This window comes from Mya arenaria, chromosome 16 (assembly GCF_026914265.1).
Source record: "Mya arenaria isolate MELC-2E11 chromosome 16, ASM2691426v1".
Classification (NCBI taxonomy): Eukaryota; Metazoa; Mollusca; class Bivalvia; order Myida; family Myidae; genus Mya; species Mya arenaria.
Genome location: NC_069137.1, coordinates 15,801,613 through 15,823,312, shown reverse-complemented (window position 1 = coordinate 15,823,312; position 21,700 = coordinate 15,801,613). Strand labels below are relative to the sequence as shown.

The 21,700-nt window shown below is 34.5% G+C and overlaps 1 protein-coding gene across 1 annotated transcript; it reads left to right on the top strand.

Moving 5' to 3' along the window:
* Window positions 1–1,342: 1,342 nt before the first annotated feature.
* LOC128221974 (uncharacterized) lies at window positions 1,343–5,274 on the top strand. Its single transcript, XM_052930702.1, has 2 exons — window positions 1,343–1,474; window positions 3,320–5,274. The coding sequence occupies exon 2, from the start codon at window positions 3,587–3,589 to the stop codon at window positions 4,961–4,963; it is 1,377 nt and encodes a 458-aa protein (XP_052786662.1). The 5' UTR covers window positions 1,343–1,474; window positions 3,320–3,586; the 3' UTR covers window positions 4,964–5,274.
* Window positions 5,275–21,700: the final 16,426 nt, after the last annotated feature.

Genomic DNA, 21,700 nt, shown 5'->3' with positions numbered 1-21,700 from the left:
GACATACCTCAGAATCACTATGTAATGAAATAACAATTTTAGGAAATGAAATGTTCCATGAATATATTTGCGTATTTATGGGAACACTAATTATGAAAACTCTGTTCTGTTTATCTTATAGGTTTTGATAACGATATACACATGAAACCGTTAAGCTTAAAGCATACGATAAGAGTCGATAGTTTCCCGCCAAAATGACAAAATAAGTTATTTAAGCTTTCTTGTCGAAATTATATAAGAACGTTTGAGCATTACATATAATACAATTCAATCAGCTTATGTACTTTACCTACTTCATTCTAGTGAGTACCCGATCCAACCGGACAAATGGTTTTGCGCACATTTTGGCCAATTTTGCAACTGCTTTAAACAAGATATTTAGTTTTGTCAGAGTGTTGACATATGTGGGGCCATAAGTGGTACTCCGCCTATTTAACTCCAGTGAGAATAAGATCGAACCGGAAAACCAGATGGGCCTGTCGTATCCAGAACCAATGAAACTCGCAAGAATAAAAGTATTTACTTCCATCCAGAAAGGAGGTCCGACCAGATAATATTTGCTCAGGCCGAAATACTTTTCCTGCAGTCCTGCTATCCGACTAACTTCAAGCATCCACTATGATATCATAACTGCTATTGTCAACCGTGAGGTCTTGCTTGAACATTTTTCAAATTGGTCGCTTTATGATTTTATTTTGGTATTTCACACGTTTTTTCCGAAAACAACTTTATGATGTGAGTAAGATTTTTATATAGGACACCAGACTCAGATAATACTAACCATACCCTCCGGGAACACAAAAACAAAAGTATGGTTAAACAGTGGTATGGACAATTCCACCGACCTCTATTTTTCCATCAGCAATGGCTTTTATAATCAAATGCTCATACCATTTGTATAATATCTCGACGATCATGTAAAGTTGATACAAAACAAAGTTAATGTTGATTCAGGGCGTAGATGTCACTGCATTTGTTTAATTAAAAAGTAGGTACCGTCGTAGTTTATTTTTCGATTGACATATCATTAAGATACTTAGCTATATCAAAAATTAACCACGTTTTTAAAGCCGATACTAATGTAGCGCAAATAATGATTTTTTTAATTTTCAACAATTCACTGAACTTAAAAAATATTCTGGGAAATGAACTAATATAATTCGAATTGGTTTGTTTGTAATTGTTCATGTTTATGAATCACACACTTAAAAATGCAATGTATGCTTAAGTTGCATCAGCTTGTAGTTAAGACAGGTTTAAAGTGTATGACGGAAACTCGTCTATCGTTATGGAAGTGCAAATATATTTGATGATGTACACAATGTGAATGTAATTATTTCTGTTTATGAATAAAAGTGTATTGGTGCTTAAAAATAAATTACTGTTGTAATTGTTGTTTCTATATATATTTTAAATATAGGAAGGATTGACAGCAACAAGGTTAAGTGATAGGATTGAGTAGAGGAAGCTACAGGTAGTGTTTTACAATCATATGTTTGCCAAACTTAAGACATGCATGTGCCAGCTATAAAAAATCTCTAATAATTAAATGATTGTATATTTAATAATAACAAGTGTGTATCTATCTAACAGACAGACGGTCAGACGGACAGACAGACGGACGGACGGTCAGACGGACAGACAGACGGACGGACGGACGGACAGGCTTCAGGCAGACAGACAGATAAAGAGAAATAAAGCAAACATCCATTCTAAAAGAGAAAGTATTAAAAAAATGCAAAATAGATGGACTTTCAAAATATTATCTTACTGTGGGCATTTGACAACATTTACAATCACATAAGGTCTATAATATTGAGGAATTTGAAATTCATAATGTATGGATAGCTGGAGACTATGACGTCATTACCCTGGCATTTAGCCGATCTGTGCTGGTAGGCATTTGTTTCTGATAACCTAGAATGGACCATTGTATATATAACAAAATATTGTGCATCTCTACTCACCACACTTCTCAGAACACTGGGGTACTAACAGCGGTCCCACGCTTGGTGCAGAACCCAGTAAAATCCAAATGAATCTGGCCAATCTCGGAATCGAAACCGGGATTTAATGTATGCTATTTTAGTCGTATCTTGAAATTATCTTGAAAGTATCATATCTTTGTCATATTTGTGTTTATTTTTAAACTTGTATCTAAATTGAAAACAATCATAACGAAATAAAAACCGTTTAGATGTTGCCAACTTTGACTGTTCTACAGATTGAAGATTTTGAAATTGACGACTAAAATCCTTTATTGAAACGGGCGCCAGGCTATATGTTATATATAACAGCTGAGCTAACCCCTGGCTATATGTTATATATAATAGCTGAGCTGACCCCAGGCTATATGTTATATATAACAGCTGAGCTGACCCCAGGCTATATGTTATATATAACAGCTGAGCTGACCCCTGGCTATATGTTATATATAACAGCTGAGCTGACCCCAGGCTATATGTTATATATAACATATAGCCTGAGCTGACCCCAGGCTATATGTTATATATAACAACTGAGCTGACCCCAGGCTATATGTTCTAGGCTATATGTTATATATAACAGCTGAGCTGACCCCAGGCTATATGTTATATATAACAGCTGAGCTGACCCTAGGCTATATGTTATATATAACAGCTGAGCTGACCCTAGGCTATATGTTATATATAACAGCTGAGCTAACCCAAGGCTATATTTTATATATAACAACTGCGCTGACCGACCCATATATATTCACATACTCTCATGTATATGCCAGTCAGAGAAGTGGCATTGTTAATTAATTAATTTAATAGATACCTAATTTAGTTATTTATTTATCGTACAACCGTGAGGAATATGTCTAAAAATTGAGAACGTTTATATTGGCTCAGATACATATGCCGTAAAATAACCTTTAACGGATAAAATCGGGGACAGTAACCTCCCCATTCAACAATATTGTCCCTCCCACAATTTTTCATTATCAATGGATGCCATTGTCGTGGCATAGCGGTCCACTTCATGTATCTGTTCACAATGAAAACCCTGTTATTCTTAAAACTACATAAAATAACATATAATGACATATGTTTATAGATATCTATAATATTATTTGCACACGCACGCACGCACGCACGCACGCACACACACACACACACACACATATATATATATATATTTATATATATCATATTCTTTAATATGTAGCTGTAATGATCCATTTAACGTCATATTAATAATTATGGTTTTAATTATATACTCTTATTTCCATTTATACATATATTATTCTTGTTTATTTTAAAGAGTCTAATTTTACTTATTTTATCTTTTTCAGCACAAATAGTTGTACGAGGAAATCCATACAAGTCAGCTCGGAACAATCAAAGCGCTAGCAGTGATGTAAAGAATGTGATAAGTCGGGCTATTGATCTATTATTATGGCTCATGTTTTGATATACGCAAATTAGACTCCATAAAGCAAATCATGCTTTAAACCAAGGTTGGGTAAATATGCCAAAAACATTTCAGCATAAGCACGTTAAGTTAAAAATATAACACTATATTGAGAACTTTGTCACAGGAAATTCTTTAACAAAAGCTGATGGCTTATGAAATGAAAATCGGTGATGAAAAAAATATTTTTGAAAACATCGAAGAATTATCTGAATATGTCAGCGATATTTTAAACTGCGTGGGCTACAGCAATAATATTATCAATCTCCGTCGAGAATTCTGGAGAGAAATGGACAATAAAAGGAGAAAAGAGTCTGAAAGGGACAATAGGATTACCACAGGAAGTAAAGGCGAAGGCTTATCAGCTCCATATGAAAGTGATACAGACAGATTATATATTTACAATTATGCCATTTGTAGACTTGCAGAGGATATTGAAAACAATACGAAACACTTAGCAGAGATTGTCATGGAACAAGGGATTTGCCATGCAGGTTATTTCAAACTGAAACTGAAAACAGTCTTGATAGATGAACGCCCTAGGCATCGATTCCGAAAATCGATTGTTGATATTAATGGGGTATCATATATATCAAGTAACCACTATACTAGAGAATTGATATCAGATGCAAAAAGTATTTTGTCAGGGCCAGCGGCAACGGAGGGCGACGAATATCTGAGCTGGGATTATGTCAACGCACTCCGCTGTACCAGTCAACAAAGTATTCTTTTAGAATGGACCTCGAGGGACCGACCACATGGATGGCCTTCACAAAGTGTGATTCAAATGATAATTGATCAGGAAGCTCAAATGGTTCCAGTTGGGTTTATAGGAAGTGGGGAAAGAGACATGGAGTGGCGCGTGAGCTTTGTTCAGGGAGAGCAAACACTAACGGACAGTTTGAATGAGTTCCAGTATCAGGTTTATATTTTATTAAAACATATCAAAACTGTTATGCTTGCCCCTATTTGCGATGAAATGTCTTCATTTGTTATGAAAAATGTTACATTTTGGTACATTGAAAACAACTCAACTGACACATTTTCAAAGCAAAATCTACTGACAAATGTGTGTGCCTGTTTGACATTATTGAAAGAGGCAATACTCCAAAAACGCCTACCATATTATTTTATTAAAGAGCGAAACCTGTTGCAACAAAGGATAAAAGATCCAGAAAAACAACAATCATTGATTCGAAAGCTAGATGAACTAAAAAAGCACCCTATGCAAATATTCGATTGTCCTAAACTGCAGTCAGCTTTGAGATTTACTCGGAGGAAGTTAGCCGAAAAAGGTCGCTGGAGAGACGATCTCGAGGAAATGTTTCTGAAGAGCGACAATATTTGGAGAAAAGACATTCCATACAGAAAAGAGAAAGAAGCTACACGTGAACTGATGAAAGACGCTAGTCTTCATAGTGTTAATGATGAAATCCGTGATATGGTTTGGCCAAATTGGCGCGAATACGAAGGAAAGGATATATACGAGCAACTTGCCCGACGTGTGAAGACAGAACTGTCATAATATCAATTGAAATACATACCAACAAAAGCTGCCACTTAAACAGCACGCTCTTTTTTTCACAGCTGTTCACCAAAATTCCTCAGTGGATATAATAAAGCGCCATCATTTGTATTGGATGAATGCTATCTGACTTCATTAGTTTACTACGTTGGATTGTTGGGATGTCTTGTATAAAGTTTCAATGCAATACACCAAGCAATGTCGCATATATTAACTTATGTCAGCCTTCATGTAAAAAACATAACCAGTGTTTTAGTTGAAAGAACATGTCTAAATATTAAATGTAAATCATAATAAAACCTTTACTGAGATATTGACTTTAATGAGGTCACAAGCAATACCGCACCAAGAATTTCTAACTAAATTAATAAAGGGCAATACATATATCTACCTAACACAAATTCATATGCGTAGCCTTGTCTAAACAATATGATGTTTAACAATGATCAAGTTTAAGTTATAATCTGACGGAAATTATAACAAATAACATAATGATTTATTTCCCAAATACATTTGTACAGTCACTTTATAATTACTTGTAACCTTTGCATCTACTGTAATGTATGCAGATATAGCCAAAATCATCACAAGGCCTTTGCTATGTGAACCAGCTAAAACCATTGTCCCACAATTCGCTGGCTATGGGTATTACCATAATAACTTGTTTTTCAACATTTTTCTCAAATGTTTTGGTTCAAAACAAAAACAGATTTTGTTGTCAATACCGACGGATATGTCCATCTGAAAATGTTACATACACTTACAACACAATAGTTTCACTAGATTTCAAGTATTGCAAACTTGATTGATCTATATTCATTAGATTTGTTAATACACGTTCATCTCGATTTCCATCATAACTTCCTGAATTTTGCGAACTCAATTACCCTTTAGTTACGATGCAATCGAATACTGACCTACAATTTAATAAGAAGGCTTCATTTAGGTAGAAATTTGGTGTATTCTGTTTGCAAAATGTTTTTAGAAGTTTGTCATATTGAAACGAGCATTTCGGACCAAAGGTGTTTTTTTGCAGAAAACCCCTGGGTTTTTCACTCTTTCACGTTCTTTTCCCCCAGCATTTGAAAGGTTTGGGGAAAATCCCGCTGAGTTTCAATCATACGAGCTAATTAAAGATGAAAGTTTGATTAACATAGCCCAATAGTTTATATCAAAAAGAGCATTTCGATTCGACACCGGATGTGAAATAACGCGAAACAAAAAACAACAGTTGTTCAGTACCGAGTTTTTCTCCTGCGGGATAAAATAACCAGCTTTTACCGATCATGCACAGTCCATAAATACGCCTACTTCTGAGTCATTATATTATTGATATGATATTTATTATCACATGGTTATGGATTTCGACATAAATTAAGGGGGGGGGGGGGGTTATGGGAGAAAACCAAGCAAAAACCACATTTGCTAATTTATGATATATATTGCGATTAATGAATTTCATTTAAAGACAACCTAAATGTCATATATATATATATATATATATATATATATATATATATATATATATATATATATATATATATATATATATATATATATATATATATATATATATATATGTGTGTGTGTGTGTGTGTGTGTGTGTGCGTGTGCGTGTGCGTGTGCGTGTGCGTGTGCGTGTGTGTGTTTGTGTGTGTGTGTGTGTGTGTGTGCGTGCGTGCGTGCGTGCGTGCGTGCGTGCGTGCGTGCGTGCGTGCGTGCGTGCGTGCGTGCGTGTGTGTGTGCGATAAACTGTGGGTGTCTTTTCAAGCTTAATTGCTTAATTGATTGTAACTACGTCAGTGTTTTGTTGTATGCTGTAACTTGTTTAGATTTTTATTTAAAAAATCATGCCATTTAAAAGGCTTCTTTACAAAGACACTGTCATAATTGTGGTTTCCTTTAACAAAGGCATGATGGCATACATGTATGAATGCTTGTCTCTGTAACCTAGAATAAACGACCATGTACCGAATACGGCCAGTTGTTGTTTTATAAATGTGCACAGCGGGAATCAATCCTTTTGAGTCCGGGGTCCTTAAAATGCCCATGAATACCGATTTTAACACGCCAAATGGCAATGGTAAATATTCCTATAAGAAGTGTATGTTTAAAAGTTCTGAATGTTTGGAATTGTTTGATCAATAGCCTACTAAGTTTGAGTATGTACGATCAGAATCGTTGAAATAATAAAAGAAATAACTTCCCTATGTATTTCCATCACGATCAAAACAATAGGGTTCATCAGCATCACCTAAGGACAATCGACTTGTTGTGTAGCATGTTCCTAGGTAAAACTTTGTTTTAGTGCAAACATAACTATCCCAACAAATCATTTGATATTTTGACTAAACTGATTGGTTATCTACTGGTACCAGTGTAGTTTCAGCCTAGATCGAACAGTTTTAGACATTTTAAGTAAAAAAAATAACTATGGCTTTGACGTTTTGTGATTAACGGTCAAACCATTATTTAGTTTTTGTATAGAAAGTTACCTATACTTGTTGATGGTAAATCTGGGCATTGACATAACCTAAAAAAGTATTATATGGTGTCACTTTTGTTCAAGGTTTAGTTTAAAAATTATACATTTTACAGCGATTGTGAAGGAATTTATGATAACTTATACTTAGTCGCTCTCGTTCGCACTTCGTTGCGCGAGAGTGTGGTCATGTGTTGTGGAAACCAGAGTTACCGGAGAAAACCCACTTGTCCTGCTTGGTGATCACTAACCAAACTCACATGCGCCCAGGCCGGGAATCGAACCAATGCCGCATTGGTGAGAAGCGAGTGCACTAACCACTGTGCTAACCGGACAACCAAGGTTCAAGGTTCACCTACAATAAACTGTTATTTTCCTACTCAAAACCGTTATTAAGCTATTGCGTTGATTTGTATTGGTCTTGTGACTCTTGACCTAACGACCCCTGCAAAACGATTGCGGTAACCTACTGGTCAATGACAAAATTAGCTTTCAACCTAAATTCATTGTCTTATAAATCCCCATTGTCAGTGAAATCACTCGTGTGGGGAATACATGCCCTTTCCACATAGAGATATGATAAATACGGTTGTGAATGTCGGATGTCTGTAATACAATGTCATTCTGAATTTCCGTGGAAAATATTTGATGAGAGGAAAAAAAAAATGTATGATAAGCAAGCATTTCTGACATTATAACGTTGCCATATATGTGTTTTGGTGTTTAACTTCTTTAAGTAATTAAAAAACAAAGTGGAAGCATGCACATTACTAGACGATTGTCTGTGATATATTCCTAGTTGATGTAACATTTAATGATTAACAATATTCGTTTAAATAATTTATTTTGGATCATCAAGCTACAGGATCGAAAAGTATCACAGACAACACGATTAGGCCACAACAACTTGATCATTTGTTTTACGGACTTTGCCAAAAAAGTAAGAGCGAGCGAGCAAAACAAAATGATTTCCATGCATTTTTGCAATGATTGGCTCGTTCCATGACAAAAAATAAAAAGTTGTCAAAACGTTAAAAAAAATCGAGTGCAGCTTTAAGGCAAATCAGAGGCCAGCGCAAAGCAAAAAAAAATTAAATTAAAAAAGTTTATTTCTTACCAAATTTATCCAGAAGTAAACAAAAACAAAAATATGCGAGGCCAAATAGTTTTTTTCCCGAATTTTAGGTGCGGCAAATCCGACGAACAAATGATCAGTTTGTTGTGGCATTATATGTATACTTTTGTACATGAGATAACTCAGATCGGGAATGACAAAGTCACTACGACTACACAATTGCTCAACACTAACGGCTCTTGAGAGATATAACATGTCTTCAGTTTTAAACATGTATTCATAGTGATATGATTTTTCATCAATATAATGAGTTGGGATTTAAAGATCTAGCTAACAATGACAAATCTCTTCTAAACTCATACACGATAAAATGTATACAATCTTACATACAATGACCAGCTTATTAACCCGTATCGTCAAAATGCTTTTTCATATCAACATGTCTAAGTTTGTATGATATATGTTCAAAGACTTTCAGCTTTGTTTGCTAGCTCAATTCAGATTTAATTTTTAAAGTCAAGGTACAACATAACGCACTTTTTTCTTCAATTCTTACACGGTACTATGTCGTCAGACCGTTGAAAGCTCAATGTTCATATTACTTTCAAACGCTCTTGTTATAATCAAAACACCAGTCTACACCTCAAATTTGTTCAGAAAAAACGAAGCAGTCGACGAAAGTAGGATTAACATCACTGTTGTCATGGATACACGTGAAGTTGTGTTACATAACTCAGTCACGCATGTGCATATGTCCCCAGATATGCCGTCGTCATATTTGGAAACGCAACCCTCGGTATAGACTGTCGTCCTCACACATTACAGGAACAACAATAAAAATGAGTAAGAGCTGCTTAGCGAGTTCGAGATAATCTCATGTTTTACATGTACTTCACTAAGATAATTTATATGAATATAAATTATTATGATTACATTCAGATACATGTCCTGGTGATACTTAAACCGTATATTTATATGTAAAACTACAGAAACGAGCTCAGTAGTCGAAATTTTAAAACATACCCCCCCCCCCCCCCTAAATGGTACAGGGTGAACGCCAAAGACATACATTAGAGAAACAAACAATCACAAACCAGAAACATGGAACAACAGCACAAAACTCCACAAACAATTTCAGTAGCAAACAGTTTCAATATATATCTATATGTTTGTAAAATGCTATAAGCGTTATTGTTTTATGCAATTACAGAATGGAATAAAGATCACACATCCTTTAATGTGCAAGATGTGTCACAAGGCCATAAATTCCTCAGGATTAAGGTGCCTCATAACACCTTTAATTTAGGTTAAAGTGACTTGAAAGTGACAGTTAATTAAGGTTGTAATACCCTGATGGCCATCATTTCAAACCATGAGCAGCTTGAAAAAAAATGTGTATGATTTCCGGATTTAAAAAACAAAAACAAAAATAAGCTTAATTTTAACTTTTTAATATCCCCCCCCCCAATTCTCAGAATTATTAGGTATTTCCTAATATCAACATATGTCCCAAACAACAACCACACATATGTAAATGGCTTCTTTATTTTTATATACATATTTGACACCGACATGTACTTTATGACTGATAATAAGCCAACTGCTAATTTCACACTGAGTTGGTGCAAGATAGACATTCCAGAAAGCTATGTAACGCTAGGGAAGCCCAAGGCATACGATATTAGGATTATACCTACATAACCATGTTATCAATCAGAGGTTGATGATTATTTCTCTTTCATATGTTGTACATTAGTACCCACATGATATCACAGTGATATTCAACGCTTCAAAGAATAAACATTAACTTATATTTTCCCAATTGAAAAAAAATGTCAGATTTTAAAAGCAGTTGAAAAAAAAAAACAATTATAGCTATCAAAGTGGTGAACGTCAGGGTGAAATGAATAAACTATTATATTTGCCGATAATTATTTACAAGCCGTGATTTTTGTTAGAATAATGTGTTCCAAATGAGCAATAATTTAGTGTTACTTTTCAAATATATGGTGTGTCTGTCACTATGCATATGGGGGAATATCTTGAATATCATATCCAAATGTCTCTATTTTAATCCTGGCAACATTATCAAGGCGCACCAAATTACAGGAAATGAAAAAGACGTTTTTTTGTTACCAACAAATACCTCTTATAAATGTTACCAAAACGAAATTCAGAAACAACTTCGCTATGAAACGTATTTATAATGCTCAAACTTGGTAAAAAACATTTTACAAAAATCCACTTGCACGTTTTAACTAAATAACGTTCTGAATGCATAGTTACAAATATTTTGCTATATGAGTTATATTGTACTTAGCATCGCCATCCGATCTGTTGCCCATTAAAAAACATTACTAACAAGCTTCACAATAGATTGTCATAAAGATACCTTGCATATTATAATACCTTTGAACACAAATCATTTTTCCTAAAAGTAATGACTCTTCTCTTGGGAATCTTAATTACTTATGCAATGACACTCTTCACTGGTAATGAATTTAAAATTAGTTAAACAGCATATACGTTAAAAACCTTCAGTTGATTAACACTATTATTTTATTGTTTCAGAACTTTTTCTTCAGATATGTCGGCATACATCCGAGGTTGTTTTTGATGGAAAATGACCGAGGTGTTGCAAATGGACTCGCTTTAACTACATCTAACGTACTACGTCTTTAACAAATTTCACTGAATTCACGAATTGAATCCATTTGAATTCTGGCATATTGGAATGGAAAATGATTAAATGATCCTTATTTATGAGAAAGACATGTGTTCATAGAGTGACACTGTTGACATTGATGACCGTAGTTCAGACAATCTGTTATAGAATTTAGACAAACATTGCGTATACCATCAAAAGTAACTTGTTATTCTGGTAGGCTATCTATTTAATGTCTATCAACATTTTCTATTAAGATAGTGGTGAATGGTTTTGCAGTTTACAATGTGAATAGGTAATAATTACAATAAGGAGGAGCACCAAATGCGAATAAATACTCCCATTTTAGTTTAGTAATAAATAGTTGTACTTTAGGCCAAATTCAGAAATCGGAAATACGCCATTTACTATGTACGATTTCTGAATTTGTCCTAGTTCTAACAATACAGAATATAAAAACAAGTTTCGTATTACCTCTTTAGAAAAGCGCCTATGAATTATATAGCTTCTTTACAATACTGTGAATCTGGATGCCAAACGGACAGAGGTTTCTGAGTTCTCACCAAAAGAAGAGTTTTTCCTCGGCCAGTCGAACACATTTGTCAGACATGTTGTTATCTATAGCACTTGAGAATTGTTTTAGGCTTTGTTGCATCTCGGACTCTGTAATGGCATGAAGTGCACAGTCATCAGCAAAGAGCAGATCACAGATGATGGTGTTCTTGACTTTTGTGATAGCTTTCAGTCTACGAAGATTGAAGAGCTTTCCATCTGTCCGGTATTTGATGTGCACTCCCGGATCGTCCACTTGGAAGGCATCAGACAGCATTGCAGAGAACATCATACTGAATAGTGTTGGTGCGAGAACACAGAGAGAACTTTGACAACTTTGGTCTTACAATCAGCATCAAGAAAACAGAGGTGCTCTACCAACCTGCCCCAGAGAAGCCCTATGTAGAACCAACACTACTTGTGAAAGACACAAAACTAAATGTTGTAGATAGATTCACCTACCTGGGAAGCACTTTATCCAGAGCTGTCCACATTGATGATGAGATCAACTGCAGAATTGCAAAGGCCAGTGCAGCTTTCGGCAGACTATGCACAAACGTCTGGGAACGCAGAGGCATAAAACTGGACACAAAGATCAGCGTCTACAGAGCTGTTGTCCTGACCACCCTCTTGTACGCCTGTGAAACATGGACGGTCTATGCAAGACACGCAAGGAAACTTAACCACTTCCACATGACCTGTCTCCGCAGACTTCTCCACATTAGGTGGCAAGACAGAATACCGGACACTGAAGTCTTGGCCCGTTCAAAGCTGAACTCTATACATGTCATCTTACAGAAGACACAATTGCGATGGACTGGCCATGTTCATCGAATGTCAGACAACCGCATTCCAAAGCAACTTCTGTATGGCGAACTGCAGGACGGCTCAATGTCAACTGGGGGCCAAAAGAAGAGATTCAAAGACAACTTGAAAGTCTCACTGAAAGCATTCCACATACCAACAGATAAGTGGGAAGAATTAGCTGACAACCGATCTGAGTGGCGTTGTCACATCACCAATGGAGCAAAACTGTCAGAACACTCACGTACCAAAGAGATGGAAAGGAAACGTGCATTCCGTAAAGCGAAAGCAGCTAGCACCTCCACCACCGAGCCGGATTGTACCGACCACAGATGTCCAACCTGCGGAAGGTACTTCCGTGCCCGGATTGGCCTGACAAGTCATCTGCGGACTCATAGAAACAACTCAACTACATAGACAAGTCATGGTCATCTTCGCTCAGCGATGGACGAACATCATATACGTACTTTACTCATATTGCAAGTTTATAATGTATGTGTTAATCGGTTTCCCAAATCGCTTGACTGAGACATCCAAAAGCTACCATTAAAAGTATTGATGTTTTCTCCTATTCTATGAGGTTATAAAATTGTATTAAGGGAACATGTCTAAAAAATGGCTGGAATAAAGTATAGTAATGTTAACCACCGAACTCAGTCTTTGTAAGACAACATCAGATCCTAAAAGACCGTTTCCTTTGTGGGGACATGTAATTGTGACCATGTTGGTTCAACGTGACTAAGAATATTCTCTATATAACACATTGGATAGATTGTTGAAGTGTCTGTAAATGTAAACTCATTGTAAACTTTATCATTGGTAACGTTAAAATCAGTATTTTTCTAGAAGGGTAATGAAAACGCTTGTGATATGCTGTATTTTTAACAATGTAATCAGAAAACCGTTTTTCTTGCGCATGTTTAAGAATACAAACGTGAGCAAATAATCAACTTGTTCACGTCTAAAGTTACTAACGATACAATTATTCATTTTGTTAATTTAAACAAGAAACGCCGCAATGGACCAAAACCAGGTGCTCAATGACCGACAAAGGACTTTAGCCTATAGTTCTTCAGTTTCAACTGTTTTTTTCTCCATTTTTAGTAACAGTGACCTTGACCCTAGGGACCCCAAACGCAATCCAATGAAAGGCATCCATAAACTCTTTCTATATACCAAGTTGGGTCAAGATATGTCAACCCTAACTAAAATTATTTAGTTTCAACCGTTTTTCTTCTTTTAGTAACAGTGACCTTGAACTTGCCTCTAAGGACCCAAAACGCAACTCTACAAAGTTTGGTCAAGATATGTTAACCCTTACTAATATTATTCAGTTTCAACCGTTTTTTTCTATTTTTAGTAACAGAGACCTTGACCTGCACTCTAGGGACCGCAAACGCAACCCCATAAGATATACATAAACTATTCCTATCGACCAATTTTGGTCAAGATATGTCAACCCTTACTGAAATTATTAATTTTCATAGGCGAGTTTGACGCCGTCCGCCCGCCCGCCCCGACGAACAACGACGTTCGTCATTCAAATAACCAGGATTCACTATGTGAAAACCTGGTTAACAAAGGGGGGCGACTGGGTAGGAAATTGACTATTCTTTGCAATTGACATTCAGTCCTTTCAAAACGAATACACATTTTTATTGTTTACAAATATCTTGCATACATTTGATAAAATGCGATGTTAAATCACTGTGTATAACATACGATTTTGTTACGGTTGTGTGGATAACCCCTCACGTAATTACGTCTACACCTCTATATAATGCGTCAATTGAAAGTCATGATGATAAAATAAAACGAATATTATGCAGCGCACACATATAATGAAACATTGAATTAAAGCATTTATGTATATATGTTGTGGTACAGTAACAGCCTGTGTTATTAGGGAATATAACAAACTTTACGATTTTCTGAAAATATGTTTTATTATTGTATATGAAATAATGACAATTATTTTGAAATAGTAATAACGTTATTAATTGCAAAAAAGACAGCGCGCTCAACTACGCCGCTTTGACTTAGAAGTGAATACAATAATGATGTAAATGCTTGTAAACAATAAAAATAATTTAAAGTAATAGCAAACAGTTACCATAACGCTCAGGCCAAAAACAAAATCTCATGAAAGATCTCTATAAATTATTTGTATATTATAAGTCTGCACGTAGTATGTCGACCTTTATGTCAAAACTAGGAAAGTAATTTGATATATACGGTTTTGATGCTGCTTCCCACCACCCCGTCCGAACACTTTTGACACTACGCCGATTTGATTTGAAGTCAATACAATAACGATGTTATATGTGTCAAAAGCAATAAAACAATCAAATTGAAAAGTAACAAGAATCGCAATGTGACAAAACCAGGCTTTTAATGATGGCAGAAGAGATTCAGTTGTAACTGTTTCTTTTAATTTTTGTAACAGTGACCTTGATCCTAAGGGCCCCAAACAAAATCCCATGGAAGACCTCCATAAACTCTTCCTACATAACAAGTTTGCTCACAGTATGTCAACCATAACTGAAACAGAATTTTTAGTAACAGTGACCTTGACCCTAGAGGCCCAAAAACAATCGATAAAAGCTCTGCATAAACTTGTCCTATATACCAAGTTTGGTCACACGATGTCAACCCTTGAGTTATTCAGTAAAAACATATTTCTATTTTAACCTTGACCTAGACCAAAACTCTCGGGGCCCAAAACACGATCTGAGGAAAGGTCTCTATAAAGTATAAACTCTTCCTACATAACAAAGTTGGTACCGATATGAAGACCCTTACTTAAGTTATTCAATACCAAACCTTTACTATTATTAGTAACCTTGACCTTGATCCTCAAACGCATTCCCATAAAAAGTCTCCATAAACTCTTTGCATATACCAAGTTTGGTCTCTTTATGTCTAACCTAGCATAAATTATTCGAAACATAAGGCAACTTTGACGCTGCCCTAACACCAGCCTGACCGAACAATGACGCAAGTCATTCAAATAACTTGCTTTCCCTTATGAAAATGTGGTTAGGACTTTTAAATTGTGCCTTTCGAAAGAAATTAAAAGAAATATTAAAAAAGAAATCAAGGGCAATTTGTATTTAGGGCTAAAATTGAGTTAAATTCCTTGAATTAAGATGGTCGTTAATAATTCTGCGAAGTATAAAGTGCATTGAATGAAGGGTATATAAGTTTTTTTTATTAAAATCCCTACTTGCCCTGAAACTTTAACATGCCCTAAAACTTTAATCTTAGTCAATCAGGGGCCATAACTTGCATTAAGGATAATATAGAGTTATGTAACCTCATTGTGTGACGGTCCTGAACAACTGTGTGAAATATTAATTTAATTGCATGAATGGTATAGAAATTATTAATAAATATCAAACCTGCTTTAAAACTTTAACCTAAGTTCTATAGTCAATCAGGGGCCATAATTTGCATAAAGGATATGTAGTTATCTAACCTCATTATGTGATGGCCCTAAACAACTACGTGAAGTGTTAAGTCAATTGAATGAAGGGTATTGGACTCTAAGTGAAAATCCAAACTTGCCATAAACTTTAACCGGACGCAGACGCCGAAGCTGGGACGAGTAGTATAGCCCTCCTTATAATTCGAATAGTCAGCTAAAAATGTGCGTGTCAAAAGAAGCAAGAAAGACCATTGATGCAAAGCATCAAAGGGCGCCGTTTAATAGTTTATGCATTTGTTATATGTTGAAAAACAAGGAATGTCAAGGCCAACAAGCATATTACAATGCATCGAACCGCATCCATGAAATTCTCAAAATATTTGTATTTCTGCTTAACAACATAGGCTGAAGCATTGAAATTGAAGAGTTTCAAGTTGAACATTTCATTAGGGGTGTGGTACATTAATGAACACGACAGAATTAGGGTGCTTGTGCACTTTACATTTTGTCATTGCCACCTATCCATATACCAAGTTTTATTTCAATACCGTGAGTATTTTGAAAGTAATGCTCTGGTCAAGAAAAAGAGGCAAAGGGCAATAATTCTGTAATTAGCTAAAATACAGATATAGTCAATGTGCACTGCACTTCCTCTTGTTGTGCTTTACCATTGAATGATGTTTAATGAAATTCCAAAAAGTAATTTTCTTGTTATGCTACGGACAGGAAAAGGAACAAAGGGAAGAACTCTTGCATTTCGCTGAAATAGAGTTATTGTTCTTGTACACTGCAGTTCTAATCATTTAGGGGAAGGGGGCAAAGTCACCATGCTGCAATGACAACATGAAGGGAAGAATAAGTTTCCTGATTATAAGGGGAATTCATCATGAAGAAGTGACATGAAATAACATTTTTTTGTAGTACTTTAATAAACATTATCATTTCGTATAGTTTATAAGTTTCAAACATAAATAGAACATAATTATTGAACTGTTATATAAAAAGAGAACATTGTTTACTAGATGAAATGTATATAACATAACATGCCTTGTTTTTAGCTGTTTAATAATACTAAAATGTATGAACTTGGACAAATTGCATAAAAAACTAGTCAATGGAGTTATAATGTTAACTCCTCCATTTACATGGTAAAGAAGAGTTGAAAATGGATGTTTTTAGTTAATAGTGATATTAACACAAAAATACATGTGTCTTATAGTACAATGGCAATTTTTTCAAATATGATAAAAAATAATGCATACAAACTGAATATGTATCAGACTATGCATGAAAGAAATAATACTGTTTCTATTTTTCGCAATGGTTTTGAAATACAACATAAATAGGACAAATATGCACAAAATAATAGTAAACAATGTGTGAAAGTGATACTGAACACTTAAAATAATTTCTTTGTGCATTAAATGAATATATACCAAATCAAGTCCAAAATGTATAATAACATGAAGAACACCCCTTTATGAATATCTTCATAAAAAATCAAAGTACATGTAAACAATAATCATTTATATTTATAATTAGTATCAAATATGTCTGATCCGTTAAAGTGTGTTTTCATTTGCATTAAATTAATATATACCAGAAAAGCAACTATTAAAATCCTTAAATGTATGAGAAACTGAAGACAACAAAGAATAACAACCATTTATGAATATCTCCAAAACAAATCAGAGGTCACCTAAACAATAATAATTCATACAATTAGTATCAAATGTGTCTAGTTTTTGTGTCTTTCATTATCTTTAAATGAGCATCTTTAAAGTGAAACTCTTATTTGAAATCAATACATATAACAGGGCTTACACTGAAATGTGGACGTTAAAATCTCCCGAATACAATATCTTTTTCCACTATTTTTCAATTAGAATGTTAAAAATCAAGTAATTTGTAACTTTAACTTGCCAAATTCAAAGACTTATATTATAATAAATCATTTTATCTTAAGACTTATTGAATTTGTGACCATAAAAGTAATATTGACACAAGGTTTGAATATTTTGAACTTTCATGCTTTATACTCTGGTGGTTTTCTTCAAAATTATGGAAGTTTTTGTACTTCATAGAAATCAATTTTGAAAGTTTTAACCCATTTCTGAGGAGCAATATACTTCCAAACTTCCTTTAATGGAAGCCCTGCATATAATTGTATTTATAACACACATGAAATTGACTGATAAAACAATAACCACTTACTAAATATTGCATTTACTAAAATATTGTTTACTGGTTTATAACAAGCATGTGACCCTGTTTATAATAGCAGAAATCATGGCAAATATTAAATGATTGGTGATTGCTAAAAGATTTATTGTGGTCTACTATAGTATCACAAGGCAGAAATACCATGTTTTATGTTTATTCTTATTAGCAAATTGAACTCAAGATCCTTCATTAGAAACATTGTTGTTGACATCTTTCAACCCATTTTGAAAAATCAAAACAATAATATTAATTGTGAAAAGTCTTGTTTGGGAGTAAGAGTGCATCTTTAAAAATAGTGTGTGTTTTTTTCACTTTATATGAAATATGTAACAATTCAATTTGACAAATGAGACAAAAGTTAGGAAATAGAAGTAGTAATTGTACATAATACAAAAAAAAGAAAAGACAAAGCTAAATATAACAGGAAATCTATATGAAAACACAAATCATTAAAGGCCATAATTATTTAAACTGAATTAAGGTATTTATGTAATACACACTTAAATAAAAGCTTTCACCGACAACATAGTTATTATCAAGGTACACTATGGGACTTTTATCCATATTTTGAAGATATTTTACCGTGAATTAAAAAAGTTATGCAAGTTTCATTACACCCAACCCCAAACTCCAAGGGCTACAAAGAGCGACAAGTAAATATTTTGTCTATATTTGATTTTTGTTTCACATTATCAGAGCTTTAATATGAAATAAACACAACAGTTTCTGGTGAAATAAACTTCAGTTAACAGAGAACATAAGTTCAACCGAACAGCATTATTGATACACATGGAAAAAAATCGTTTTGATTGATCTTGTGTGTCTTCTGAACAGAGCAGTATTTCGATGTTTAAAAATATAAAGCAGTTTTATAAATTCATAAAAAATAATTAACAATAAGACAACCTGCTGAAATCATTTTAAATATTTTCTATGATGTCTAATGAACAATTTAAAAGACATTTTACGATAGTTTACCGTTCAATTTTGAAGAAAATATACATAATGTCATGTAACCATACATTTTTATAGCTAATAAAATGCTTAAAAAATCAACCCTTTTCTTGTAAAAATTGATAAAGCTTTATTGGACTTATTCATAAAATGTAATCATTCAAATAAATGAATTTTACGTATGATACTAACTCAGAATTTAAAAACTATGAATGTACTTTCAAATTAAAATATGTAAAGAAACAAGAACATTATGTACATGTAGGCTGTAATGCCCCTCCAAAAATGTCAGAGTGAAAGTTCTCAACTAAGTTTTCTTTTTAATATTATAACTTGTAAACAGTCTCTGTAGGTAATCGATGTCTATTTGTTTTATTTTGTCAATGGTATTCTACATTTAGAATTTTTCACAATAAGTCTTCACTCTTCAACATTTGAAGTTTGGTCTGTTCCCATGCGTTTGTACTTGTAGTGTGTGCACAGATGATAATTACTCAATGCTGAGTCAATGCTGATTTGGTTTTTAGGGTCTTTTCCCATCTATAAAGTTTAGTGCTGTAAAGGAAAAAAAGTACTTTAAAAGCCTTTTTAACTTTGATAATAATACTGCCATACATATACAAAATAAAATATAAACAGTTTAATATTTCTTGACATTATTTAAACAAGAGGCCCAAAAGGGCCTATGCTCTACTGGCATGGCTTTTGTGGTCATATCAATCCAGAGCATGTATGTATGGGTAAAAGGCAACAGACATATAGTTTATGTTTTGTGTTTGGGTTACCTGAAAACGTAGCACGTTCAACATCTGAGCCCAGAAAGTATTGTAAGCAGATTAGTTGCATGAACTATTTTAATATGTGCCAAGTAAAAGTCATCTGACAAAAAAATGCTTTCAAAACTGTACTCATAGTAAAATTTTCTGTAGTTTTAAAAGTTAAAAAAAGTTGGTCAAAAGGTCAAAGTCAAGGGCATCCTAGGACAAGATTGATCAATTTGAATAAACATTCACAATCAATTGTGCTGAGATGGATGCACGAACACACAAAAAGATTTTCAAACCTTTCCAGATTTATGTTTACCAAACCTGTGAACCCTGGGTGTGGCCAGTAATGACACCAGGTGCATAACTTAAACATTCACAACCAATTTTGCGATGAATGCGCAAACTACAGAACTTAAAGCTAAATAATGGCCTTTGGGCTTTCAACAAGAACAAGGCAGAGTAATTCACAAAATCAACTGCAGAAGCAAAAAGCAAATTGTCTCTCAAAATCCTAGACTTGCAAATTGTCTCCCTTAACTCTAGACTTGAATTAACATATACATGTAAACTTGGCTAAAAATAGAATTCGCTCATGCAGACCTGGCTAAAAACAGAAAGCATTTCTTTAAAACTTTCATGGCCCATAATCTAGGCATTCATGGGCGGATCTTGCTGGTTTTCGAAAGGAACCAAGCTTTAATGGATATCTAGATACTGTACAAGTTTCATCGAGATATAATCAAAACTGAAGACTGTATCGTGTTCACAACCAATTGTTTACACAATAGCATTTTTTATACTATCAAGGGCCATAATCTAGGCATGCATGGGCGGATCTGGCTGGTTTTAGAAAGGAACCGAGCTCTAATGGATATCTAGATACTGTACAAGTTTCAGCGAGATGCAATCAAAACTGAAGACTGTATCGTGTTCACAAGCAATTGTTTACAGACGCACGACCGCACGGACGCACTGACGCACGGATGCACATACTACGTACACATTACCATCGCATAAGCTCTTCTGGCCTTTGGCCAGTAGAGCTAAAAACAACAACAAGCTGATACATACATGTAGATAATATATATAAAGAAAATTACTAAATTTATCAATAAAATTCATCATCATCATCATCATCATCATCATCATCATCATCATCACCACCACCACCACCACCACCACCACCGCCACCACCACCACTTGATTATTGAATACAGTAAGTTTATAAAACAACAAACAGTTACACCAACTCAAATATGTTTTATATGAAATACTCACATCATCTCTATCAGATGTGACTGCCTTGTGGATGACATGGATGTCAAATCTGTCTCAATGATCCAACACAGTATTTAATGCAGGCTGGAATTCTTCATAACCCCAATTTGTTGACTCAGTAATATTCAGTCATTTTCCTACCTGAAAGAAATTAGACTTCTGATTATCAACCGGCAGAAACTACAACTGTGAAAGACAAATGCACATGTATCAATTATACATTCTGCACTAATATACGTTTTAGCCAAGAGTAAGTTGGTAAGCACAAATTTGTAGTTGTTGTGCATATGGTTGATAATGATTCACAACAGTTTGTGGTTTTAACGAGACCTACACCAAGCAAATGAATGTCGCTAGTGTCAAAGCTGTCGTGGCTTCCAGCGCGAAACCATTGCTTCTTTTCTTACAGGTTTATTTTGAAAATATGCAGTTTTGTGCGGGGCAGGGATTTTACCATCAGGTCATCCTCGCAGGACGAGGATTTTACCTGGGGTTGGCTGGACCAAAAGT

Bases quoted from the DNA above. Each gene is read 5' to 3' on its own strand.
- LOC128221974 (XM_052930702.1), top strand. From the start codon at position 3,587: ATGGCTTATGAAATGAAAATCGGTGATGAAAAAAATATTTTTGAAAAC.